The 27261-nt window shown below is 40.2% G+C and overlaps 2 protein-coding genes and 1 pseudogene across 8 annotated transcripts in view; 1 reads left to right on the forward strand and 2 right to left on the reverse strand.

Annotated features, from left to right (window-relative positions):
- Positions 1-1926: 1926 nt before the first annotated feature.
- Positions 1927-4492, reverse strand: LOC106971101 (ubiquitin-conjugating enzyme E2 E3-like; annotated as a pseudogene).
- Positions 4493-13029: 8537 nt separating this feature from the next.
- On the forward strand, positions 13030-19300 carry RPS6 (ribosomal protein S6). Its single transcript, XM_027047147.2, has 6 exons — positions 13030-14894; positions 15425-15556; positions 16070-16280; positions 16480-16626; positions 18673-18830; positions 18926-19300. Exons 1-6 carry the CDS (start codon positions 14631-14633, stop codon positions 19019-19021), a joined length of 1008 nt encoding a protein of 335 aa, XP_026902948.2. The 5' UTR covers positions 13030-14630; the 3' UTR covers positions 19022-19300.
- Positions 19297-27261, reverse strand: part of DENND4C (DENN domain containing 4C) — a 121374-nt gene continuing 113409 nt past the window's right edge. For all 7 annotated transcript variants that reach the window (XM_027047141.2, XM_027047140.2, XM_027047144.2 and 4 more), the window contains 3 exons: positions 24714-24864; positions 22853-22917; positions 19297-22635 (listed from right to left, as the gene is read on the reverse strand). In XM_027047141.2, the coding sequence (XP_026902942.1) occupies positions 22499-22635; positions 22853-22917; positions 24714-24864 (353 nt within the window). In that variant the 3' untranslated portion in view covers positions 19297-22498. The remainder of the gene's footprint in view (positions 22636-22852; positions 22918-24713; positions 24865-27261) is intronic.

Consider the following 27261-nt stretch of genomic DNA (forward strand, 5'->3'; position numbering starts at 1 on the left):
GCTTGAATCCACAAACTGTGAGATCATGACCTGGGCTGAAATCAAGAGTCAGATGCTTAACCGACTGAGCCACCCAGGCACCCCTATTTTGAGCATAGTCTTAATTGCTCATTGAGACATTTTTATCATGGTTCCTTTAAAATCATTGTCAGATAGGGGTGCCTGGCTGACTCAGTTGGTAGTGTATGTGACTCTTGATCTCAGGGTTGTAAGTTTGAGCCCCATGTTGGGTATAGAGATTACTTCAAAATGAAATAAAATAAAATCTTAAAACCATTGTCAGGTAACGTTAACCTCTCCGTCATCTGTTTTTGCAGCTTTTTTTTTTTTTTAACTCACTTTGACATCTTCCTCATTCTTGGTATGATGAATGATTTTTCTCTATTAAAATCTCACCATTTCTGTATCATGTTATGCAACTTCGGGTCTCATTTAAACCTTCTGTCTTAGCTGGCTTTCTCTGAAGGAGGACGAGAGGTTCTACCAGGTGGAGATACATAACCAGATTGCCCAATGGACCCAGAGAGGCGACTTTTCACTGATGGTAGGGGTAGAAGTCGAGGTTCTGCATCTAGTCTCCACTGACATCACAGGGGGTAAGAGAGGCTGTTTACTGGCCCACTGAGATGAAAGTTTGACTCCCTTCTTGGCTTTCTCTGACACCTCCCCAGGCAGGATTGTTTGAAAACCTCAGTATAGCTTGATAAGGGTAGAAGGTCTAGGCTTCCATTCAGCCTTTGCCTGTGTGGTTGGGGCTGGGCCATAGTTTGCTTTTCCTGTGGTGTTTGACTAGAGTAGAATGTTATTATCTAAATGTTTCTGCCCTACCAGGCTGCCCCTTTCTTGGTCCTCTGACTAGAAAAAATAAGCTTTTTGGTGGAATTTTTGGTCTACGTCCGTTGGCATTTTGAGTTGCTGGCTTCTCCAATTCCAAGTCTGGGATGTATGAGGCAAAAAGAAAATGCAGAGAACTCCCCACGATACCATTCCTTGGGGCCCAAGTTCTCCAATCAGCCTGCCTTCTTCTGTCTACCTTTCAAATACTTGCTTTATATATAATGTCCAAGAATGTTCAGTTGTATTCAGCAGGAGGAATAGGAAAAGGATATCTACTTCATATTCCTGGAACCAGAATTCTAGGGGAACAGATTTTTTTTCAATTTTTTTAATGTTTATACATTTTTTGAGAGAGTGCGTGTGCTCATGAGTGGGGGAGGGGCAGAGAGAGAGGGAGACACAGAATCTGAAGCAGGCTCCAGGCTCTGAGCTGTCAGCACAGAGCCTGACACGGGGCTCGAACCCATAAGCAGCAGCGAGATCATGACCTGAGCTGAAGTCAGACTCTTAACCGACTGAGCCGCCCAGGAGAACAGATTTTTATAGCAAACTGGTGGTCTCCCCAGTACCACGGGACCAGATGAGCAGCCCAGAAGGGGAGGAGATAGAAAAGAGAAAAGGAACAAGGACTGCGTCCTGGGGACTCCCATGTCTAGAGAGAAGAGCAGGAAGAGCTAGCAAGGCAGCAAGAAGGCAAGCAAGAGAGGTAGGAAGAAAAGTGAAGCATGTAAGAGAGCTATAGTTAATGACCTTTTAAAGGATAGTGTAAGTGAACACAAAATCCAGACTGGAACAGGTGTGAGAAAGAATAGGAACAAAGTGAAAGAAGCAAGTTGCCAAAGCCACATATTGTGTGATTCCATTGATAAGAAATGTCAGGATAGGCCAATCTACAGAGACAGAACTGGATTAGTGGTTGCCTGGGGTGGGGGTGGGGGGATAGTTTAGAAAAATAGGGGTGGGAAATGACTACTACTGGGTATGGGGTGTCTCTGGGCGGGTGAGAAAAATACCTGAAAATTAGATTGTGGTGATAGTGACAGAACTGTGGGATATATTTTTTAAAAATATTACTTTAAATTGATGAATCATATAGTATGTGAATTACGTTTCAATAAAGCTGTTTTAAAAAGGGAAGAGGGGAGGGAGGGAGAAAAAAAGAAAATGATACACACTAGGAAAAACCCGTGGAACTTTCATCCAGGGATAATTTCCCTTATATATAAAGAGTTAATAATCCAACAGGGAAAAAATGGAACAGAAGAATATATAAAAAGATGGTTCATTCATAGTAATAGAGCTATAAATTATAACTACATTAAAATAACATTGATTTCGGAGGGTCCGGTGGCCCAGTCAGTTGAGCATCTGGCTCTTGATTTCAGCTCGGGTCATGGTCTGAAGGATCTCCATGTTCATAGATTCAAATCCCGCATTGGGCTCTTTGCTGACAAGGTGGAGCCTGCTTGGGATTCTCTCTCTCTCCTTCTCTCTCTCTGCCCCTCCCCTGCTCACTCTCTCTCAAGATAAACAATAAAAAAAATAACATTTATGTCCTCTATCAGACTGACAAACTCCCAAAGTGTGATAACATTTGCCAAAACTTTTTTTTTTTTTTTTCCGGGAGCATGTCTGTTGTGTTTGAGATGATCTGTCGGGTGCTCTCTGAACTACGCCAGGTAAAAGGAAACTCTCTCATTACAAACTGACAAAGGGAAAAGGGAAAACCCTTTTCGCCACAGCATGAACCCCATAGTTAGAAATAGGTCTGGGTTTTATGCAAATGACACAATTCCTAGTCATCTATGGCTGCTTTTATGACTTTATACAGATAATGAATTAGGTAAGTCACTATACTATTCGTTAGACTTCAGGATCACTATCCTCAGTCCCATCACACGAAATATATTCTGACATCCCAAAGAAGAAAGACTTGCGAGTAGGTGTTTTAAACGTAGCTAATCTACAGCTACAAAGTTCTATGCTTAGTAGCATTTACCTTCTGGGGGAGTCTTCCAGTGCCCAAAGGATAAAAGCAGAGACTGGAATCAGTACAACCTATACCCAGAAGTCTGGGCTGTAAAAGCCATACAATTTGCAGCACAGTGAGAAGATGCCCTTTCCTTCACACCACACACAAAGTATGAATTATGCTGCCTCTCTCTTGTTCCAGTGAGTGGCTATCCCGTCACGTTCTGCTCTGTTGGTCAAATACTGAGCGGCTCTGCTTCCAACCAGAGGATCCAGAGGTGTGCAGGACGCCAGTGAGAACAAACCGACAACAAACCCTTCGAGATAGTCAAAGCAGGACTCCAGGCGTCTTTAAGGATGCCCAGGCTGATGACTCCCTGATTGTTGATGTTGCACAGATTCTGGTGCAGAAAATAGACTTAAGTGGATCATCAGATGAAAATGAGATGTCCAGAAAAAACTCAGAACATGGTGGGCCAAGTGTAGTCGGTCTCCGTTCATAATGTTGTCTCCCTTAGGCCCAATGCCACAGTTAGGAGAATCAAGGGCTCTTTCGGCCAGGTTCACTCTGAATTCTTTCAGCACTAGTAGATAACTTCGCAGTGGTTTTGCTAGAGACTTTGGGGTGTTTCTTCTGCTGGGTGGCAGAAGGTTTTCTTTCTTCTTCAGGCTTTAGAGCAGCTGGCTCTCGCTGGTCCGCATCTGAACCACTGTGGCTGGTGCTGCAGCCCTCATCATCAGATCTCTGCCTGTCCCCAGACATCTGGGTGAGGTCATTTCTTGGAAAACTCTGCCAGCTGCCCTGCCTGCTTGCACATCATTACAGTATGTTGGGGAGTGGGGAACCCTTCCTTAGGGAAATAGAGGCAGCCGGGGAGGAAAGCGGGGAGGCAGAGGGAAAAAGAAGTCAGGGAGCCTTTGGCCAGGGAGTATGGAACATTGGAAGTTGGAAGAGGGCTGTGCAGTGTTGTCCCGTTGCCTTCGGAGAAAAGGGGGTTAGGAGCTCGACAGGGTAAGGACATGTGCTCTAGCGAGCCCCCCAGCTCCTCCCCGCCTGCAGTCCACAAGGTGCAAGAACACTCGCCAAGACTTCAGGGGAACAGGCATTCTCCTAATGGTTAGTGGGTGTGTGAACTGCAACAACCCTCTGGAGAAAAATTTAGCAGGAGCTATCAAAGTTACAAATGCCATACACTTAGACCAGGCATATCTACTCCTAGTCATTTAACACTTTTTCTTCCAGACATGGGAAATGACTCACATGCAGGGTCATTATATAATTGCAGCTTTCTTTGTAATAGCAATGAACTGGGAACAACTTAAATGTCAGGAAGAGACGAATAAAGGTAATGAGGAGGCTCTTTTTGTATTAAGAGAAAGTTCCCAGGGTGCCTGGGTGGCTCAGTCAGTTCAGCATCTGACTTGGGCTCAGGCCATGATCTCGTGGTTGGTGGGTTCGAGCCCCACATGGGGCTCTGTGCGGACAGTTTGGAGCCTGGAGTCTGCTTTGGATTCTAGGTCTCCCTCTCTCTCTGCCCCTCCCCCACTCACTCTGTCTCTCTCAAAAATGAATAAACATTAAAAAAAAATTTAAAAAGAAAGTTCCCTGTGATGTGTTGTTAAGGGGAAAATAAAAGGGGCAGCACGACAGATATGGTGTGTTGCCACTTATGTTAAAAAGGAAGATAGACTATATTTGTACCAACCAAAAAACCAGTATCTGAACGTATAAACAAACTAATACGAGATACCTGGATGATGCGAGGTGGAGCTAGAAGGTGGGGTGAGAAAACGGTAGACCTTTTCATCATTCTTGAAATTTTAAGCATATTTTTTTAGCAAGGAAGGGATGTGAGGGGAGAAAGTGGAAACAATGAGCTTAGCAATCTATCTATATAGTCTGTGTGAGGTGCTATAACAAAAATACCATAGACCAAGAGGCTTATAAACAAGAGAAATTTCCTACAGTTCTGGAGGCCAGGAGGTCCAGGATGCAGGCACTGGCAGAGTCAGTGTCTGGTGAGAGCCCACTTTCTCGTAGCCTTCTTGCTGTGTCCTCACTGGCCAATGGGGCAAGAGTTTCCTCACAGCTTCTTTTATAAGAACACTGATCCTGTTCAAAAGGGCTCCACCTCTCAATCCCATCACTCTGAGGGGTGGGATTTCAACATATGAATTTTAGGAGGACACAAACATTTAATCTATAGCACAATTATTTATGGTTTTCTAATAAGGAGGGGTTGGGCGCTCTGCAAAAAGATGGTAGCCAGAGGGCACTGTAGGGTCAAAATGAGAGTGTTTTTTTATTAAAGATAGGGGACATTCAGCGTGTTTTCAGGCTGATGGGGATGATCCAGACACTTAGATTGTATCATGCCTTTTGCTATATTACTGAACCTTTTTTAAAAATAAAATTTTTAATGTTTATTTTTTGAGAGAGAGAGAGAGAGAGACAGTGTGAGTGGAAGAGGGGCAGAGAGAGGGAGACACAGAATCTGAAGCAGGCTCCAGGCTCTGAGCTGACAGCTTGAACCCACAAACGATGACATCGTGACCTGAGCTGAAGATGGACTCTCAACGACTGAGCCACCCAGGTGCCCATATTTTACTGAGCCTTTTAAGTATTTCTTTTTCCATTAGATAAAAAGTTCCCTGAAAAGGAGTACCATACCTTCCCGTCTCTGTATCTCCTGCACCTCGCCTGTTTCTGACATACAGTAGGTGCTCAGCACATGTGTGTTGAGTGATGTTATTGAAAACCCTCCCATGGCTGTCCACCATCTGAATCTGTCCGTAACATCTCAGCCCCAAGTTCAGACTTGCATCTCCTCCCTGTAGTCAGGTCAGTGTGGGTTCAAATCCTCAGGAAAGACTCCCCAAAAGCAGCACAACTTCAAGCAGATGAAGAGGAGAAAGGAAGGCCTTGCTGACAGCGGGAATACACGAACAAAATTAGTGGGACGTCGCTAATGACCGTGATGACACGGTGTAGGGATGACGAGGGTTGCTGACATTCATTGACAGTCTGCTGTGCACCAAGAACTGGTGAACTTTTTCACGTGTTGATTCATTTAACCCTGACAAGAACTCTATGAGGAAGGTATTACCACCATTTTCAGTTGGGGAAACTAAGGCAGAGAGAAAGTAAGTTGTCCAAGGTCACATAGCTATTAAGGAATGAAAACACATGGGACAAAAAGAAGATTGCCCTAATATAGCGAGTTGATTTTATTCAAACAATCAAACAAAAAGAAGGGTTTATTCTTGTACTTTTCCTGTCATTCCTGTTCCTTCCTGCCCACCACCAAATATTTCATAAATATATGCCTGAGCTTATTTGCCACAACTCTGCAAAAATATCCCTTAGTCCCTGACCCAACGGGTGAGGAGTCCATTGTAATTCTTGCTCCTGGATATAGTTACAGAAATAATGCCAACAAGTTTTCCTAGCTTCATTTCTTTGATTTCACTTCCTTTCCCAAACACACTGGGGCATGTTTAAAATTAGTTTCTTTCTACAAACAGAAATTTGCCCTTGAAATTCAGATTTGTGTCTAACGTGATTTTTTTTTTCCCTGCTTCCTTGACTTGGGCCAAATATGAGACCTAAATGCATAAACTCATTTCCTCCCTTACTACTTCTCTTCCTTTCCATATTCATGCCTCCCTTTGGAAAATCTCCCTTTTCCCAAACACACTTGAAAAACTCATTTACCAGCGAGTTAGGGGAAATTTTACTTTTACTTACTGCTCTTGGGATTACTTGAACTTAACGCTATTGAATATAAAAAAACGTTCTGTTTCATCAGGTTTCTCCTGGTTGAGAACCACCTGAAGGCCCTGTTATGGGCTGAATTGTGCCCCTCCCCCAAATTATTAAGTTGAAGCCCTAACCCAGGTACTTCAGAATGTGGCTAGTTTTAGATAAGGTCTTTAATGAGGTAATTCAGTTAAAATGAGGTCTTTCAGATGGGCCATAATTTAATATGACTGGAGATCAGCACACAGGCACACACGAAGGAAGGACCATCTGAAGACACAGAGAGCAGGCCATTTACAGCCAAGCAGAGAGGCCCCGGAACAAACCAATCCTCCCAACGTCTTTGTCTCAGACTTCTAGCTCCAGAATTGTAAGAAAATTAATTTCTGCCATTTAACCACCTAGTTTGTGGTATTTTGTTATGACAGCCCTAGCAAATTAACACACGCCCCCAACTCTACACTCACCTCTTTACTGGGTCACTCAGCCTCCAAACCTGTATGTTCAACAGCCCACTGGACTGGGTACCCCACAGACACTTCACATGCAGTGTGTCCAAAGCAGAAGCCTCTGCCTGCCCTTCCTCCAGAGCTCCCCATCTCAGTGATGGGGACAAACCAGAAATCTATGTGCCATTCTTGCCTCAGCTGTCCCTCCATTCCCACTTCTATCAGTTATAAAGTTCTGTCCATTCTACCTCTTGAATCTCCTCATTTCTTAACTTTTTGTTTGCACTGAAAGATGTCAAACCCAGGGACACCTGGGTGGCTCAGTCATGATCTCGTGGTTCATGAGTTCGAGCCCCACATCCGGCTCACCGCGGTCAGTACAGAGGCCGCTTTGGATCCTCTGTCTCCTGCTCTCTTTGCCCTGCCCCTGCTTGAGCTCTCTCAGAAATAAGTAAAACATTAAAAACTTTAAAAAAAAAAAAAAAGAAAGAAAAATGTCAAACCCAAATAAAAATTGAAAGAATATAATGAATACCTGTATATGCCTCACTAAATTATTTAATATTTTCTATATTTGTTTCCACTTCCCCCATACATACTATTTTTACATACTATTCTGTGTATACATACTATATATATAATAGTATATATTATTTTTTTTTCCTGAGCCATTTGAAACTCCATTACAAACACCATGGTATTTCACCTCTGAATATTTCAGCACGTACTTTTTAATAAAGGTATCCTTGCCACATAGCCTCAATATCACTACTGTACCTAGAACTTAACATTTAAGTAATACATTTTAATATACTATCCATATTTAAATTTTACCAGTTGTCCCCAAATATCTTCTTTCCCTTCTCCTTCCTTTTCCCTTCCCCATTCTTTCACACACCATATATACATTTAAAAAAATTTTTTTTTTCTTTAACATTTATTTATTATTGACAGACACAGAGCGTGAGCAGGGGAGGCGTAGAGAGAGGGGAGACACAGAATCTGAAGCAGGCTCCAGGCTCTGAGCTGTCAGCACAGAGCCCGATGCGGGGCTCGAACTCACAGACTGCGAGATTGTTAACTGAGCCGAAGCCAGTCGCCCAACCAACTGAGCCACCCAGGCGCCCCACACCATATATACATTTAACATGAGTACATACAGATACCTCCAATTCAAATCTAATGCCACAAGATTCTATGTTTTCTCTACATGTATGTATCCCACAATGTAAGCCCTAGTTCCCAAGACATCAATAGATACAATTGCTCTAGATCTTACAATATATACAAAATAGTTTCAGAGTTATGAGACTACTACATCTATCATTAGCAAACTTACTAAGTAAAATTTAAGATCTTTTGTGCTTCTTTTGGTCCTTAGAATATATCTCTCACCAGGAATATATGGTCTGAATATTGTATTCAAGTTTCTTGAAGTTTTTAAAATTTTCTTCTGTAATGTTTATTTGTTTTTGAGAGAGAGAGAGAGAGAGAAAGAGAGAAAGAGTGTGAACAGGGTAGGGCCAGAGAGAGGGAGACACAGAATCGGAAGAAGGCTCCAGGCTCCGAGCTGTCAGCACAGGGCCCAAGGTGGGGCTCGAACTCCTGAACCAAGAGATCATGACCTGAGCCGAAGTCGGATGCCTACCCGACTGAGCCACCCAGATGCCCCTCAAGTTTCTTGAAATTTTTAATCTGACTATATTTTAATTTGAAATTCAGTTAATTTGTTTATCTTAAATTTTGTGATTTTTTAAAAAAATCCTTTTATTTTTTAAAATATTTACATTCACATAGAAGTCAAAACTTTATAAAAGGAATACTCAAAGTACTAATGTTAGCAAGATGGCCAAACAAGACACTCCTTGCTCATATCTGCCACCTCCCACACACAATAATCTGGCATCCATCCAGGGACAAAAGGGTCTTTGAGGGAGCTTTGAGATCCAGGTAGATTGTGAAACCCTGATGCAGTCCAAAACCAAGGAGAGCTGTTGTGAGAAGGCAAGCCTGTGCCCAGGCTGCTGATTCACCAACCGTGGTCATGGCTACAGATGCAGAAACAGCTCTGTACCCTGAGGACTTGGCTACAGCCCCATTTGGCTTTGGTTCTGTCACCAGCACCATATGCTAAAGAACTTGGGAGGAGTCACACCTACACATGCACTGGGTAATAGGCATACGGATCCCAGTCCTGGCTGCAGACACCGAGGTGGCCAGTGAACTGTCTCCAAGACACTGTTGGCTGGGATCCAGCAGCCCCCGAAAGTAAGCCTGCCAAACTTGGTCAAACTGCAGATTTTGAAACAGCCCTGGAACTGGACTCTAGCCCATCCCAGCAGCAGTCTGTGAACTCCTGCTGGCACAAGGACCTGGCAGGAGATACTCCCATCTGTCACCTGGAGATCTTAAAAGGACCCTATACATGGTTCTGACCCCTCCAGCCATGGTCACACAGCAATCCAGCCCACCCAGGGACCTGATAGGAGACAAGCCAATCCATGCTTCCACAGACAAGGATGTCCTATTTTCATTACTGTTCCCTCCACCCTATTGCCACTTGGTAATCAATTTAATTAGGTGGTTAATTAACAAATCGAGATGTGTTCATTTTATTCCCTTATTAAAAAAGTAACTTGCTTTTCTCAAAAATATATCTGGAAAGCCAGTCTGTATTATTTCCTAGAGATAGTCGCCATTCTTTTTACTGCAACATACCATGTTTCCTTAATTCTAAGACTCACATTCCTTTCTATTTCAGCATTTCAACACCAAAACCAGTCTTAAATAGGTGCCAAATGAATCTACCAGCCACAAGGCAGAGAGAGAAGTTGTCACAGTTTTTTCCTGTGCAGTTCCCTATTCATTTGCTTCTTAATCCAAGTGAAATACTTGAAAGAGCAGCATCATATGAAGTTCAATTCTGCATACTTTGGACTGCTATTTGTTTCTGACCATGTGCTTAAAATTATTGTGATGTAGTATTAAAACAAAAAGTTGCCATTTATGCGAATGATGGCCTGTCATATAACAGACAGTGCAATTAAATGTAGTAGACACAGCCAAGTCTCTGGGGAGCAATGGTAAATTTCAGGGCAAAGGTTAGTGTGAGCCATTTATGCATCAGGAAGGACAGAGGCACTAGACATTTATCAGTTCAAAGCTTTCAGCTGACTTGCAAGAGAAGCTTTTATAATTCCAGCTTTACTAATGAAGAAAAAAAGACCAAATACAAAATAGAGTTGGTGGGAATGCAAACTGGTGCAGCCGCTCTGGAAAACAGTATGGAGGTTCCTCAAAAAATTAGAAATAGAACTACCCTACGACCCAACAATTGCACTACTAAGTATTTATTCACGGGATATAGGGGTGCTGTTTCGAAGGGGCACATGCACCCCCATGTTTATAGCAGCACTATCAACAATAGCCAAAGTACGTAAAGAGCCCAAATGTCCATCAATGGATGAATGGATAAAGAAGATGTGGTGTATATATATACAACGGAGTATTACTTGGCACTCAAAGAGCATGAAATCTTGCCATTTGCAACTATGTGGATGGAACTGGAGGGTATTATGCTAAGTGAAATTAGAGAAAGACAAATATGACTTCACTCATATGAGGACTTTAACAGACAAAACAGATGAACACAAGGGAAGGGAAATAAAAATAATATAAAAACAGGGAGGGAGACAAAACAGAAGAGACTCATAAATATGGAGAACAAACAGGGTTATTGGAGGGGTTGTGGGAGGGGGGATGGGCTAAATGGGTGTGAGGGGCACTAAGGAATCTACTCCTGAAATCACTGTTGCACTATATGATAACTAATTTGGATGTAAATTAAAAAAAATTAAATTAAAAGAATAGAGTTGGAATCCTGGCTACTGTTTCTAGTCCTCAAAAGTTTTCAGGTGATTCTAAAACCGACAATCAAGATTACATACACAGGGTGCCTGCTTTCAATGCTGCTATTTGACATTGTACTGGAAGGTCTTGCCAGAGCAATTAGGTATAAATGAACGGATAAATGAATAGCATTCAAACTGAAAAGAAGTCAAACTATCTCTATTCACAGATGACATGATCATATATATAGAAGATCCCAAAGGATTCACAAGAAAGCTAATAAACAAATTCAGCAGTTTTAGGAAATAAAATGAACCCACAAATATCAGTTGTGTTTCTATACACCAGCAATGAACAATCTGAAAAGGCAATTAAGAAAACAATCTAAAAGAATAAAATACGTAGGATTAAAATGAATCAAGGAGGTAAAAGACTTGCATGCTGAAAACCACAAAACATCACTGAAATAATTTAAAGAAGACCTAAATAAATGGAAAGACATTCTGTGTTCATGAACTGGAAGACTCCATGTTGTAAAGATGATAAAATTGATCTATAGATTTAATGTAATCCCTATCAAAATTCCAAGGGCATATTTTGCATAAGTGGCATACAATTCGTATGGAATTACAAGGATCCCCAAAAGCTAAGAGAATCTTGGAAAAGAAGAACCAAATCAAGGACTCACACTTTCTGATTTCTGAAACTTCCCACAAATCAAAACAGCATGGTACTAGCATAAGGATTGACATATAGACCAATGGAAAACAAGTGAGAGTGCAGACTCATAGATCTATGGCCAACTGATTTTCAACAAGGGTGCCAAGATCATTCAATGAAGGAAAGAATAGTCTCATTAACAAATGCTGGTGGGCCAACTGGATATCTACATGCAAAAGAATAAAGTTGGACTCACTACCTCATGCAATATTAACAAATCAACTCAAAATGGATCAGTGGCCTAAATATAAGAACTCAAGCCATGCAATTCTTGAAAGAAAATATAGGGGTAGGGACGCCTACCTGGCACAGTCAGGGGAGTGTGGTGCTCTTGATCTCATGGTCGTGAGTTCAAGCCCCACGCTGGATGTAGAGATTAAATTTTAAGATTTTATTTAATAACATAAGTGTAAATCATCATGACTTTGGATTTGGCAATCGATTTGTCTCAGATACAGCACCAAAAGCATGAATGTAAAGAAAAAAAATGGACTTCATCAAAATTAAAAACTATTGTACATCAAAAGACATTAACAAGAAAGTGGAAAGACACTCTTGGCCTCACGTTAACTCACCACCACTACTTCAATGAAAACAATTAGAGCTAAGAAACATAATTGGAGGGACGCCTGGGTGGCTCAGTTGGTTTAGCATCCAACTTCAGCTCAGGTCATGATCTCATGGTTTGTGGGTTTGAGCCCCACATCCGGCTCTGTGCTGATTCTGTGTCTCCCTCTCACTCTGCCCCGCGCTCTCTCTCTCTCTCCCCTGAAAAGAAACATTAAAAAAGTTTATTCAAGTACTGCCCAATTATGTTTTTTTAGTTTTCTATTCTCCAAAGAAGATATACAAAAGGCCAACAGGTAAGTGAAAAGATGCTCAACATCATTACTCATTAGGAAAATGCACATCAAAACCACAACGAGGTATCACTTCACACCCACTATGATGGCTATAATTAAAAAAAAAAAAGAAAATAACAAAATAACAAGTGTTGCCTAGGATGTGGAGAAATTGGAACCCTCATAAACTGCTGGTGGAAATGTAAAATGGCTCAGCAGCTGTGAAACAGTTTGGCAGTTCTTGTAGGAATTAAACACAGAATTAACATATGACCCATTGATTCCACTTTTAGGTATGTAACCCAAAGTTTTGAAAATGGGTACTCAAACATACCAGCACTAGTTACAAGTTGGAAACGGCCCAAATGTCCATCAGTGGATGAATGAATGGATAAACAAATCTGTTGAGCATCCAACTTTTGATTTCGGCTCAGGTCATGATCCCAGTGTGATGGGATCAAGCCCTGCATTTGGGTCCATGCTGAGCGTGGAACCTGGTTAAGATTCCCTCCCTCTCTCCCTCTCCCCCTTCCCCTCAGCCCCTCTCCCCACTCCAGTGCACTCTCTCTTCTAAAATAAAAACAATTAAAAAAATAAAATTTTAAAAATTTAATAAAACGAATGAAGTATTGATAAATGCTACAACGTAGACGAATTTCAGAGACATTAGAAGCCAGACATATAATTCCATTTATATGAAATATACAGAAGACCTAAATCCACAGAGACAGAACACAATCATGGTTGCCCATGGCTGCTAGAGAAGGGGAATGGAGAGCAACTGTTGAATAAGTACAGGGTTTCCTCCTGGAACTAGATGGAAATAGTGGATGGGTAACACTGTCAGTGTACTAAATGTCAATGAATTGTTTACTTAAAAATGATTAATTCTGTTACATCATTTTCACCTCATTACAGAAAAAATTACACAGGTTTTAAATGCATCATTTCACAAACCTTCTAGACATTAAAATTAAATGATCAAACAGGATTTGGTAGAACATTTCAACTTTGAATGTAAAACAGGCCTATACTAAAATCTTTGCGATACTGAAGTGGAAGATGGGATGTAATAATCTTGGAAAGTAAATTATTGTTTACCTGAAATACAGGAGTTTTTATTTCTCGAAGAATAAATATGGAATAAATATGTAATAGGCAATAAACATTCCTTCCTTCAGGATACTGATTCCAAGTGTGGATTTCCGAGTTACACTACCTGGGTTCCCATGCTTGTCTTCCCAGGAATGTTCTGGAGCACTATCAAATGCACTGTATCTTTCTCCCATCTTTTATACTATTAAGAGTTGCATCACTGCAGATTCAAGATTTACTATAACACATTCACTTATTCTCCCTCGGCTGGCTGGTTCCATGCTACCACACTGCAATACATTAATACATACAAGGGCTGGGGTTATAATTTAACAAATATTTACTGAGCACTTACATGTGCCATGCACTGTGCTGTGCCCTAAGTGTCCCACAGTGAAGTTAAGATAGGATCCCTGGCCTCATTTATCACTTAGTAGTGGACACAGACCATAAACATACCATTTAGGTATCATGATTAAGTATGAGAAAGAAAAACAGAGATAAAAAGAGGGGTACTATTTTAGGTAGCATGGTCAGGAAGGGTTTGTCTTGGGAGTGACATCTAATCCGAAAAGACCTGCATGGCATTAACGAATGGCAATAGAGGAATTTGTGGGAAGTTTGAGGCCAGGGACAAGAGATGGGAAAGCATTTAACTGCAGTGGAAAGTAAATGGCACATTTCCAGCAAGGGAATGATAGAATTTGGCGTTGTAGATTCTAGAGGCAAGAGAGAACCAGGAAGACTATTTGGGACGCACCGATGGTGGCCTGGACTGAGGGTAACTGCGGTTAATGGCTTGCGCGAAAGGAAAGGTGTTATTCTGCGACAGAAAACGATGACTGCAGGGCGACTGGTTAGAGGACATGCACAAAAACAAACCACGGCTTTCGAGTCATCCTGCTGTGAACAGCCGGAACCAGGGCAGAGCAAGCTTCTGAACCAAAAGGAACTAAAAATCTTCGGACACTAAGGTACAAGAGAGGCCAAGAGAGTTGAACTCCGCTCCCGCCTTCCTTCTGTGGTAGCAGCAGATGCAGAGTGGCCAAGACGCAGCTGGGACCCCGCTCTGGCCCAGGAGGGTGCGGGACAGACTGAGCAGCGGACATGCTAACCTTCAGAAACAAAAAACAAAAAAAAACGAACAAAAAAACCGTCACGGCCAGAATGGCACAGACAGCTCGCGGAACTAACCCCTCTACACTAATTAAACCCGGCTCCGGATGTGCCGCCCACCTATGCTCACTTCCGCTATCCCAGACGTCCTCTAACCTCGCGAGAACTAGAAGTGCCTATGAGACGTGGGCTAAGCGGAAGTCGGGCCTCTTTTTTCGTGGCGCTGCGGAGGCGGTAGGCAGCCTCACCATGAAGGTAGGAAGCGGTGGAGGGTTTTGGACTAGGCTTGGGGTACGTGAATCGTGCCCCAAGACGCTGCATTACCGCAGTCCTAGCTCTCCAAAATCCTAGCTGTAGACTGAGGAGAGTCTGAGGCGGGAGAAAGTTCTCCATTCTTGGGGCCACGGGTTCTTGGGAGAGCGGATGGCGAGCGATTACAGCTGGAGCCGGGCGGGGAGCGCCATGGTGGCGTCCTCACGCCCGGCGGCACAGATAATGACCCTGCTGGCTAGTTGCGGCCCGTAACTCGGGCTCCTTGTTCTGGTAGGCCACACGGCTACGGAGGGCCCTTCGCGCCGGCGTCATTCCGTGATGCTTGAGGAAAAATTAGCCCGGGTTTTAGGGCGGTGCTTCCGCGTTATTCTATACACACGTTTTAGCTAGTAAAACGTATTTCAGCATTTGTGTTCGTTGTCTGTTACATAAAAGGCTTGTGGCAGTGGAATTACCTTTGTAAATTCATTGGTTCTCTAAAGCTCTCCCCCCCCCCCCCCTTTAATCCTTAGCTGAACATCTCTTTCCCAGCTACTGGCTGCCAGAAACTCATTGAAGTGGACGATGAACGCAAACTTCGTACCTTTTACGAGAAGCGAATGGCCACAGAAGTTGCTGCTGATGCTTTAGGGGAAGAATGGAAGGTAAAAGTTGACTATTAAATTGTTGAAGCTGTGTAAGAGGTAGTAAACGTAGTTGGTAATTGGTGTATGTAGTGCGGTTCAAACTCCGGGTTGTCCTCTGACCTTGGGCTGGTTCCTTGCAAGTGTACCTTTTTCAGGTAGCGTTATCACCTTGCAGGGTTTTGTAGATCACATGGGAAAATATACCTAAAGTTCTTGCCCTGCAAGCTGATAATCTCCAAAGAGTATCTTTAAAAAGTGCCAACAGGGTTGTTTCTGGTTCACTTGTTTGTTCTCTTGTGGTTTCTTCACATAATCTTTCCTTTCCTAGAACTGTTAACATCTAGTATAAAAATATATAGGTTAGAAAGAGGGCTTGATTGATAGGAATTTGCTAATTGATCTTGGCAAACTGAAAATAAAGAAAACTTCATAACCAAGTTTCAAATTGGTTTTAGCATATTTCTAGGATTTGGGGTATACTTCATAAGGGCCATAATCTTTTATTTTGCATCGTGTCATTGTATGTTACAGGGTTACGTGGTACGAATCAGTGGTGGCAATGACAAACAAGGCTTCCCCATGAAGCAGGGTGTCTTGACCCATGGCCGTGTCCGCCTACTGCTGAGTAAGGGGCATTCCTGCTACCGACCACGGAGGACTGGAGAAAGAAAGCGCAAATCTGTTCGGGGTTGCATCGTGGATGCCAATCTCAGTGTTCTCAACTTGGTCATTGTGAAAAAAGGTGAGGTTTCTTTGTGTTCTTGAGTTCAGTTTTTGTTGACATTGATTTAAAAGTTGATTACCCGAGTGTTTTTTATTTGCAGTGTCCACAGTTTGACCAGTGGACTTGTTTCTTTACCAGTGCATAAAGAGTAATTAGGATTTTTGTTTGTAAGAAAGTTGTGGGATTAAAAAGGTCTTTGATCACTTTTTCCTTTCAGGGGAGAAGGATATTCCTGGACTCACTGATACTACTGTGCCTCGTCGCCTGGGGCCCAAGAGAGCTAGCAGAATCCGCAAGCTTTTCAATCTCTCAAAGGAAGATGATGTCCGCCAGTATGTTGTGAGAAAGCCCCTAAATAAAGAAGGTAGGGGAGGTTTTGCAATTTAGAGTTTGCTCCATTTCATTTGTCTGTAGCATGTTGTGGGCATACTAGAAAGTAAGGTCTGCCCACTATGTATTTGCTTGGGGTTTAAGTTTTTTAGGAAAACTGGGGGAGAGGGTCAATATAGCCATTTGGTATTAATCCTTGTCATATCTGATGATTCTCTAGAAGCATACTTGGAATTTTGCTTTGAGTCATTGATGTATAAGTTTATCTGAAGAGGACTTCTATCAGATGTGTGAAGTTCATGACTTTGGGGTTAGGAGTCAGAAAAATTGATGAAAAATTCTGGGACTAGGATTGAACGTGCTCTCACATCCCCCCTCCCCCCATAATTTTGCTTTCTTTACATATTAGCGTTTCTATTGTTTGTTTATAGAAGAATTTATACTTTCATCAACTGAAGTTGCTTTCACTTCTGCCCACCCCTCCCCCCTTTTTAAGTCAAAATTTTTAAATGTTGTTTTTGATAGAAAGCAAGTGCAAGCAGGCAAGGGGGAGAGAGAATCCTAAGCAGGTTCTGCACTGTCAGTGCAGAGTCCTACTTGGGGCGCGATCCCATAACTGTTGAGACCATGTCCTGAGCTGAACTAAGAGTCTTGACACTTAACCAGCTGAGCCATCCACACACCCCTGGCCCTTATTTTCTCAGTCTTAGCTGTGGGTGGCAATAGTAGGAATTGTGGCCATTAGAAGAAAAACACTTTATTCAAAATACTAGGTCCAGGTGTTTGGGTTTTTGGAGCTTTTATATGTTAAGATGGTATATACTAGATACATAGTTTGTTAGGTAACATAATCCATTTACCAGTGAGGTCTGTAGCACCTGTTTTCTGTGACATTAATGTCTGTAGTAAGGTATGTGTGTAGTAAAGTGTAGGGAGTATTTTACATTATGTGGAATAAAGAGCATGTCAGTCCTGGTTGGGTTTTCCTGACAAATCTGGAAAAATGTGGCTCCTGGCATATAGTGAGTGCTTATGGGTCAGTCCAAGATATCTGAACACCTGTGTGCCAGGTACTATTTTAAGTGTAGAGGATATAGTATAAAAGAACAAGTTGTTCTCCTGAAGTTCACAGTTAGAAAGAAAAGGCAGGTACGTGGCAGTTGCCCATAACCACACCCCTGGAAATACTGCCAGTGTAGCCATGTTCTGGTTAACAGGCTTGTAATACAGGTTCTTAACATCTTTAAATAAGGGATTGTTTGACTTGTAGCAGCAGAACCTGAACAATTGAGCATTTCCTTTTAGAATATTTGCCTTAGCTATTTGTTAATCGCACTAGTTGTCCAGACTCAAATGATTGCATCTGAAAAGGCTTTTGCTCCAAAGCACATTAGGATTTGGGATTCACAGACGACAAATGAAGATACTCTAAGCACAGTGTGTTGTACATTCTAATGTACGTGGTTTCATTCCCCAGATTGGCAGGATCTGCCTTGGCAAAATACTAGACTCAAGCACAAATGGGATTTCAAAGTGTGGTTAGGATATTGGTGCAGATAAGAGTTGTACTTAGTTTTCATAGATGAGTTAAACATACAGTTATACGGTTTGAAAATAATGCTCCTGTGTCTTACAGTACAAATGTAGAATACCTTACAAAGACGATCTAACTGTGGAAGGGAAATCAAAATGGAGTAGGAGAAAGCTTGGGATAGGGCGTTTCTCCAGGCAGAGTAACATGAATCTACATATGTTCTTCAACTTGACATTCAAAGTACTAATGTGTAACAGGCTGTCTTAGGATTAAATGCACTACGCAGGAAAACCCTGGCATCTAGTAGAAAAAGTCTGTTCACCTTGCAGAAGGACTTAATCAGCTACTTACATTTTGACATTTAGCCCATCTTGTCTTTTTGTTTGACAGGGTAGTGTTTTAAATTATACAATAGTTCAGATTCAGCTTAAGGCCTCATACAGCTAAGTTTTCCTAGGTATTAGTAATGTTTTTAAAATGTAGATGTGGATTCTGATGAACAAGGGTATTCTTGAGAAGTGATGGAATTCTTGTCTGAATTTTCAGGTAAGAAACCTCGAACCAAAGCACCCAAGATACAGCGTCTTGTTACTCCACGTGTCCTCCAACACAAACGTCGGCGCATTGCTTTGAAGAAGCAGCGCACGAAGAAAAACAAGGAAGAGGCTGCAGAATATGCTAAGCTTTTGGCCAAGAGAATGAAGGTAAGTCAAGATACCTGGTAGAAAAAAGTCAGGCCTTACTTTGGATTTACATTTTTAAGTCAGACAAGCTATAACTGCTTTTTTGTTTTGTTTAGGAGGCCAAAGAAAAGCGCCAGGAACAGATTGCCAAGAGACGGAGGCTGTCTTCTCTGAGAGCTTCTACCTCAAAGTCTGAGTCCAGTCAAAAATGAGATTGTTGTTAAGAGGAACAAATAAATAAGATCAGACGTCAAACTACCTTTATTGATTTTCTTCATTCATAAGAAACAAATTCTGGTCACAGAAAAGGAAGTGTGCAGGAGATCTCTTCAAGTGGAGAGGCTGAGACCACACTGGGACAGCGGTAGAGATGGCCAGGACAGGGTTCTGGGGGGAATGGGTGGATAGCTCAGGAAAGGATTCTGAGCAGAATGTCCACTGCTTTTTCAGTGAGTCATGGAACAACTTGGAAATAAAGGACAGACTATTAATCTTTTGTATACTTTATTTTGAAGAATACAGTTTTAAAGATCTATACATAATACATGAAAAGTGCCCTTATGAAGATGGACATTTGTCATACGTAAGTAAAAAAAAGATACCTTGTTAAAAGCATAGTTAACGGATACCATTTTAAAACAGTTCACAAAGCTTTTAAAACCAGTGCAAGTTGTATTAACAAAAAGCTTTTCACCTCTAGTGAATTGTTATGTTCATCCTTTTTATGGTTTCAGTGTGCCTTTAAGAAACACTCTTTGCATCAATGAAAGATGCACAAAGAGAAAGTAGCATGCTTTTTCTAATGTAGCCTGTCTAGTTTCTGTAGTAATTGCAGTTAGAACCAACCTTTTACAGACTAGAAGGATCATTAAAAGGCACGTTAGGCTTTAAGGGTGAAGAACAGGAGTTCCTTATTTGCTGGATTATACTTTTTTAACCACAGGTGAGTAAAATTTTCAAACTGTTTTTAACAGAGAGGAGCAGTGCTTCACAAAATGTGCAGTGATTCAGAAGTTTGGGGCCTGAGGTTCTACATTACTTGCAAGATTCAGGCTAATACCAGTAATGCCATCCCCTTGACTGGACCACATAGAAGATTCTTAGGCAAAAGTGAGATCCCCATTGCTCTTCATACAGGGTACTAAAATGTTACATAAAAGGGGAAGTCTTGATTGGCAATTGATATTTTGTAAATTGAAGTCAAACTAAAAAGGCAGAAAAGGAAAATGAAGCATTTTAAAATGACCCAAACCAAAAAGGAGTAACACTGCAGTCATGGCGGGGGGGGGGGGGGGGGGTCACATAAAGGCCAGAAGTCAAGTCTGGTATACAGCCCAGAGTTTGTATTAACCAGTACTTGGTTGATTCCAATGTATGAAACATGAGAACCATCACCCTGCTTTCTCATATTAAGGAGTACAGTCACTAAAGTGGACAGATAATACTTGGGTTAGACTATTCTAGCTCATTAATCCCAGCAGATTTAAGATTGAGAACTTTTTAAAAGAGGATGTTGGAGAATATTTCAACATTAAGAATGTTGTATCCTGCATTTCTAGTTTGCACCAAAAAATGAAAAGAGCAACAATTGAATATCCAAATATTAAAAGAGACTTTTTTATGCTTATATTCTGCTTACTAAACACAGTTAACCCTAACAAAGCGGGTTGCTATAATTAACCTACAAAATGCAGCTAAAGTTGTATCAGACTGTCCACTCCATATGTTAAAGGTTTAGCATTTAGGTAATGTTAAAAAACAATCTGCACTAATTTGAAAGATTATTTGCAGAAGTTCTCAGGCTTTTAAGTTTTATACATTGCTACAACTCATTGTAAACATCTCTAAATCTATGGATAATAATTGTATATCTGGCTTTTTGGTTCTCCTTTGCAGTTTGTAGTGGTCCACTTTCTATGGTAGGTGCTAGAAAAGGCCTTTATGTGCTTTTAGTAAATTGATCCCTATTTCTTGACAGCAGCAGGCTAAGGTTTCCAATATAAAATGGATGAGTCATTTAGAATGTTACAGAAAGTTACTAGAAGATGCATACTTTGGTACAAATATGGCCAAATCTTAAATGTGTAAGGAGATGTTCATTACACTTCTTAGTAGGAAGTGCTTTTGGGGTAATTTAGTTCAAGTTAAGGCTTAAACAGTACTGGAATTCTAAAAGTCAAAAGGGTTAGAATTGTCCACATTTCAGGAGCTTTGAAGATGTGACAGAACAGCACAGCAAGCTTAAGAATTTTTCATTTTATTCAACCTGGGGTTTTTATTTGCAAGGTAATTCCAAACTTGATGGGGCAGTGTTAAATTGCAAAAATATATACTCTGAGACAGTGCAAACAATCCGCTTTAAGGTAATGAGAGTTGTGCATAATTTCTGACAAGTTCTTCCACTTAGCACTTTCACAATAAATTGAAATGAAATCTGCATAGGTCAGATTAACCCTGAAATGTTGGAAGACTGGTACAGTAACAAGTTCTTAAAGATTACACCAGGTGGGAGATTTGTAATGGAAATAATTTTTTAATCAGTTGATCTAGTCATCCGCATAATTACTATAAAAGCACACATATCAACCATTGGCTTTTTAAACCATGCAGAGTTAAGGCAAACATTACTATTCCTAAGGGACATTTTTAATGAAAGACATGATAAATGTCAGGTATGTGAGGTCATGATTTTCTTGAACCTACTGGCAACAAGCCTAATAAGCTTTAACGTTTTAAGACTTATTGATCGATCCTAAAAAACAGTATTTACAAATGCACAAATAATAAGCATAGAAATCTATTATACAAGAATAAAATTTCTGTGTGCAGTGCAAGTTTATCCCACAGGTTTTTAAAAGTGACCAATAGCAACAATTCATGTACCTGAACAATTTCAGGTTCAAAGAAGAAAGAGGAGCATTTTAAACCTATTCCAATTTTGTAAATTATGAGGCTGATTTAATTTCATTTAAACTACATGATTGGCTCATTTATTCCAATCTTAAAGCTGTTGCAAATTAATGGTATTGGGAAGAGGATGAAAAGTAATGTGGATATTCAAGATAATCCATTAAGGAAGAAAATACATAATATGGATGAAGAAATAGAGGCAAGGCGGTTGTCATCAGACTTTAAGGTAATTTTGATTAATGACTACAGAGGAGTTTAGTAGTAGTCATTTAATAGCTGCAGACCCCTTTCAGAGAACTGTATTGCAACATGCAGTCTAAGAATTTTAATAAATATAATATGGCTGTACATACAGATACCTACACAGCCACACATATACACACATACACAAATAGTTGCTCTTATAATTGAGATTTCATTTGGGGGTTAGGCAAGTTTACATTAAACTACTCCCCAAACCCAGTAGCTTCAAATATAAACAAAATGCCAAGAATTAATATTTCTCATCAACCTACATACACTGAGAAATCCAAAAAACAGTTTTCAAGCGGAGGCAGATAAAACCATTTAGAAGTTGCAAACCTTCAGACATGAACCCTGGGACATTTTAATGGCATTTTTATGTTGCAAGAGGATTCAGTATAAGCTACATTTCATTATATACTGTCCCAAGAGTTAACTTCATTTCACTTTCATCAATCGTTAGCATTTGGAACAAACCTTACATGTTTGCCAACTGAATCTATTTACCCTCAAGCTTTGTGCATCAAAAAATCTACTTAAATGAGAGGCGCTCCAAAACACTTCCTGCACCATTCCACACTGATACTTGGTGGAGCATCAATTTTCTGTAACTTCTCAAGAATCTCTGAAGACAAATTATTGTATGCAAGTCCATATTCATTGTCGAAAGCCTCTGAAAGACATTTTCAAAAATGGAGTTGTAATTTGTGAAACAAAAGCCATAAATAGAAAAATGGTAGTCAAGTAAGGTCAAGTATATATATAAACTGCATATTTAAAAGTAGAAATCTTTTCAAAACTAACAGGAGTATTTACCCATACCAATTGCAATTGTGTAAATTACTTCAGAAAATGAAAAAACCTGCTTTAGTAATCATTAACCAACTTACCAATATCAATATTCTCTCTTCCAAGAGACACTAATGATAAGAAGAGGATTTCTCGGTATAAACTCCTATAAAACAAGTATTTTTAAAGTTAATGGGCAAAGAACATAACACATGGCGGTTTTTTAAAATGGTGAGCAATGATTAAGCTCTATAGTTAACAGCAATGTATCCACTGGTTTTGATATCACTCCACAGTTACGTCACCTTTTGCAACACTGAATTTCTATTTCAAATTAAAAAGTTACGGGCATAAGGCTTCACACCAAAACTTTTAAATGGCTTACCTTCATTATTAACATTTTAACAATACACAGTTTCACCCTTGAACAATATGGGTTTGAGTTCCATGGGTCCACCTACACTTTTTTTTTTAATGTTTATTTTTGAGGGAGAGAGAGGGGGAGACAGAATCCAAACAAAACAGGCTCCAGGCTCTGAGCTGTCAGCACAGAGCTGGATATGGGGCTCAAACGTGTGAACTGTGAGATCACAACCTGAGCTGAAGTCAGATACTTAACAGACTGAGCCACTCAGGCACCCCCACACTGGTTTTGTTTTGCTTTTCAATACAGCAGAGTCCTATAAAGGTATTTTCCTTATAATTTTTTAGTAACATTTTCTTTAGTAACTTTATTGTAGAAACACAGTATATAATACAACATACAAAATGTGTTAACTGTTTATGCTATAGGTAAGGCGTCTGGTCAAGAGTAGGCTATTAAGTTTTGGGGTAGTCCAAAATTATACACAGATTATCAATTCCATGGGGGGGGGGTCATTCAAGGGGTCAATTTAACTCTACAATTAAAATTTGCAAAAGCAGGGTCTTCTCTCATCTTTTGCCACTTGACAAAGTAATGTTAATTTTTAAGTAAGTTCGGGGTCCAAAACCCTTGGACACACTGTGAAAGGTGGTGTGGTCTCTTTACTATTTAATCTACCAATAAAGGATGAACCATATTTATTTGGTTTGTGAACATAATACTGTCAAAAGCCAAACCTTAAAAATGAAGGAAAGTTTAAATGAAGTGATTCCTGAATATTTTAACATAGAAAAAAATTGCAGAGTAATGTTGACTCTGATAAAGCTTCATCATATAGCTTTAAAAGGTTCAGAAGCCATAACCTGTCATTTCTAATTTTCCTTCCCTGCCCTTAAACTACAGATGCTTGAAACTAGCTGCTCTTTAGACTGTGAAGGTCATCTCTATCTCAACTGTTGAGATTACAAAAGGACCCATCATTTTCATAATCAATTCATGCTCTATCACTTCTGAAGTTATCTTCAAAGATGCCACAACCAAAGAAACTTGTAGAGTACCTGGAAACTGTTAATGATTGGTAGAATTTATGATGCCACTTTTCTGAAGTTTCCACTGAAAAATTTACTCACATAGAGGCTGGAGTGAGTACTGATCTAAGCATGTTAGCAGAAGCAGGAAAGCTCCTTATCCTTTGTAATTCACTGTTTCCATCACGTTCCTAAATTGTTTCTATTCCTAAATAGGTTTTTTTTTTTTTTAACTATCCCACAAGAGAATAAAATATAAGATGCGCAGGTTGACAGGGCCTGAACAAGCAGTACACATGTATAATAACATCACTGTTAACAAATTCATCGAAGCTTTCCAGTGAATAACAGCAGTGGTTCCCAAAGACGCAGTACAGTTTAGACATTCATGAATCACCTCCTAAAATTTAATCTATTCCTCTATACCAGAACTTTTGTTAGGTTTGCTCAGGTATGAAAGGAAACTCTGGGTAGCACTTTTCAAAACAGGTGTGCTTCTTTTGCAATTAGAGATATTTTTTAAATACTTAAACATGAAATTGAGTGGCAAGAAGCAAAAATGATTATTACCTTTGTCTTTTCATGTCTGGCTTTATTAGCTGTGAAAGTAGGTTGATGGGTTTCAGAACATCATTATGTTGAATACTCTGCCTGATGGTTTCTACTAAAGTGCTTGTTGCTTCTTGTTCCTCTGACAGAAGAGACAATTTCTTTTCAGAATCTAATAAGAAGAACATAGGAAGTAAGAATAATTACTTTTAAAAGACTTTTTTCCAGAACTGTAGCATTTTCTAGTTTTCTATTCAACACCGCCTCCCCCTTAAGAGTAAACTTCTGTGTCAATGTGACCAGCTACAAAATGTTTTTCCTGCTTTCTTCAGATAGGAAAGGCTTGTCCCTTTGACTTTTCTCTGAACACAGGGGTTCCTGCTTCAGGCTGGGATGTGATAGTTTGTACTCCAGCAGCAATCTTATAACCATAGAGCAACCTTAACTGATGGAAACGCAAGACACAAGTAAGACACAACACAAGGAGCCTGGGTCCCTGATGACAGAGGAGTTGCCTATCAGTCCTGGAGTGTCCACTTCATAACTTCTCTATGGGAGAGAATAATCTTTACCTGTTTAAACTTCTGTTATTTGCCATTAAATATAGCCGAGTATAATCCTAATTGATACAAAGGCAATTCTAGAATTATTAAGAACAAACATTTATACAGATTTCATAGATTATAAAAGTGCTTCAGTACTGTACTGGAATTGAATCATGCTGACATTCAAAGTATACAAAATCAATGAAGTGTGCTTGGCCCAGAATAAAAGGAAAACTAATACTGCAGGTAATTCCAGCAGCCGTACAATTTTATTTATACCCATGTGAGTTGAGATGGGAATATGTATCCAGTAGCTCCCTAGTCAGTCTCATTGAGAATCCATCATAAAACCAGCTGTTGTATTTTTCATACAACACAGCCCCTTAGTAAAGGTAACTAGTAGTACTTCATTTGTGTTCAAACAAAGAAACAGCAAAGCTCTCTATTACAAGGGGCAATACTGGCTCTTACGGGCTTTGATTCTAGCTCTTCTACCTGCCACATGATGACCTTTGTATATATTTGATTTTTATGCTATGCTGTGATTTTAGAACCTAACCCAAATATAATCTGCAACTTCACTGTTTCTCATTTAGTTTAATTAACACTTCGAGATATAATTCCCAAACCATTCAATACACCCATTTAAAGTGTACAATTCAGTGGTTCTCAGTACATTAAGCTGTACAATCATCATATTATCATCCCCAAAGAAATCTCCTATTAGCAGTCCCTCCTCTATCTCCCAAACCCCTCAGCCCTAAAAATAATACTTTTATTTTTAAATAATATTCCACTGTATGGATATGCCATATTTTATCCATTTATCAGTGGATGGACATTTAGGTGGTTTCCATTATTTGGCTATTAAGAAAATGCTAAGCACAGTGCGCACATTTTTATACATGGGTATGTTTTCATTGCTTGGTATATACTCAAGAGTGCAACTGCTGTGTCTTATGACTACTCTACTATTTTGAGGACCTGCGAAACTGTTTTCCAAAGTAGCTCCACTATTCTTTATTCCACTCAGCAGTGTATGAGGGTTCCAATTTCTCTATATCCTCACCAACACCAACACTTGTTAGTGTCTGATCCTTTAGATTATGGCCTACCTACTGAGTGGGAAGTGTCTCTCTTTGTGGTTTTGGTTTGCATGTCCTTGAGGTCTAATGATATCTAACATCTTTTCATTTGCTTTTGGCCATTTGTATAACATCTCTGAAGAACTGTCTATTCAGATCCTACTATGGTCTGAATGTGTCTCCCCAAAATTCTTATGTTGAAAGACCTCATATCAAATGTAATGGCATTAGGAGGTGAGGCCTTTGGGAGGCAATTAGGTCATGAGGGCAGAGTCCTCATGACTGGATTAGTGCCTATAAAATTTAGGGGGGAGGGGTGGTACCAGAGTTCCCTCATATGAAAGGATCTAATGAGAAATCTGCAACCTGGAAGAGGGCCCTGAACTGTGTTGGCACCCTGATCTTGGACCCACAGAACTGTGAGAAATACATTTTATAAGCCACCCAGTCTTTGGTATTTTGTTACAGTAGCCAGAATGGACTAAGACAGATCCTTTGCCCAGTTTTAAAGTGGGTTGTTTTTTTATTGTTGAGTTGTAAGAGTTCTTTGTATGTTTTGACTTTAAATCCTTTTTAAGATGTATTATTTGTACATATCTTTCCCCTAGTCCATGGGTTGACATTTTTGATGGTTTATTTTTCAGCACAGAAGTTTTTAATTGTCTACTTAATCTACTTTTCCTTTTCTCACTTGTGCTTTTGGTGGTGGTATATCTAAAAAGGCCTGTGTCTACAAGGTCATGAATATTTACTCCTATTCTAAGACTTCCACAGTTTTAGCTCTTACATTTAGATCTATAATCCATTTTGAGTTCATTTTTATGTATAATTTGAGGAAGTGATCCATCTTTGCCTTTTTTTTGTTTTGTTTTGCATGTTGCTCCAGTGGTCCCAGCACCCTTTGTTGGAAAGACTATTCTTTAGGTCTTAGACTATTCT

This window comes from Acinonyx jubatus, chromosome D4 (assembly GCF_027475565.1).
Source record: "Acinonyx jubatus isolate Ajub_Pintada_27869175 chromosome D4, VMU_Ajub_asm_v1.0, whole genome shotgun sequence".
In the NCBI taxonomy this organism is placed as follows: domain Eukaryota; kingdom Metazoa; phylum Chordata; class Mammalia; order Carnivora; family Felidae; genus Acinonyx; species Acinonyx jubatus.

Coding starts and splice junctions, on each gene's coding strand:
- RPS6 (XM_027047147.2), top strand. CDS start 14,631: ATGCTAACCTTCAGAAACAAAAAACAAAAAAAAACGAACAAAAAAACC. Junction 14,895..15,424: donor TAGGCAGCCTCACCATGAAG/GTAGGAAGCGGT, acceptor TTTAATCCTTAG/CTGAACATCTCTTTCCCAGC. Junction 18,831..18,925: donor TTTTGGCCAAGAGAATGAAG/GTAAGTCAAGAT, acceptor TGTTTTGTTTAG/GAGGCCAAAGAAAAGCGCCA.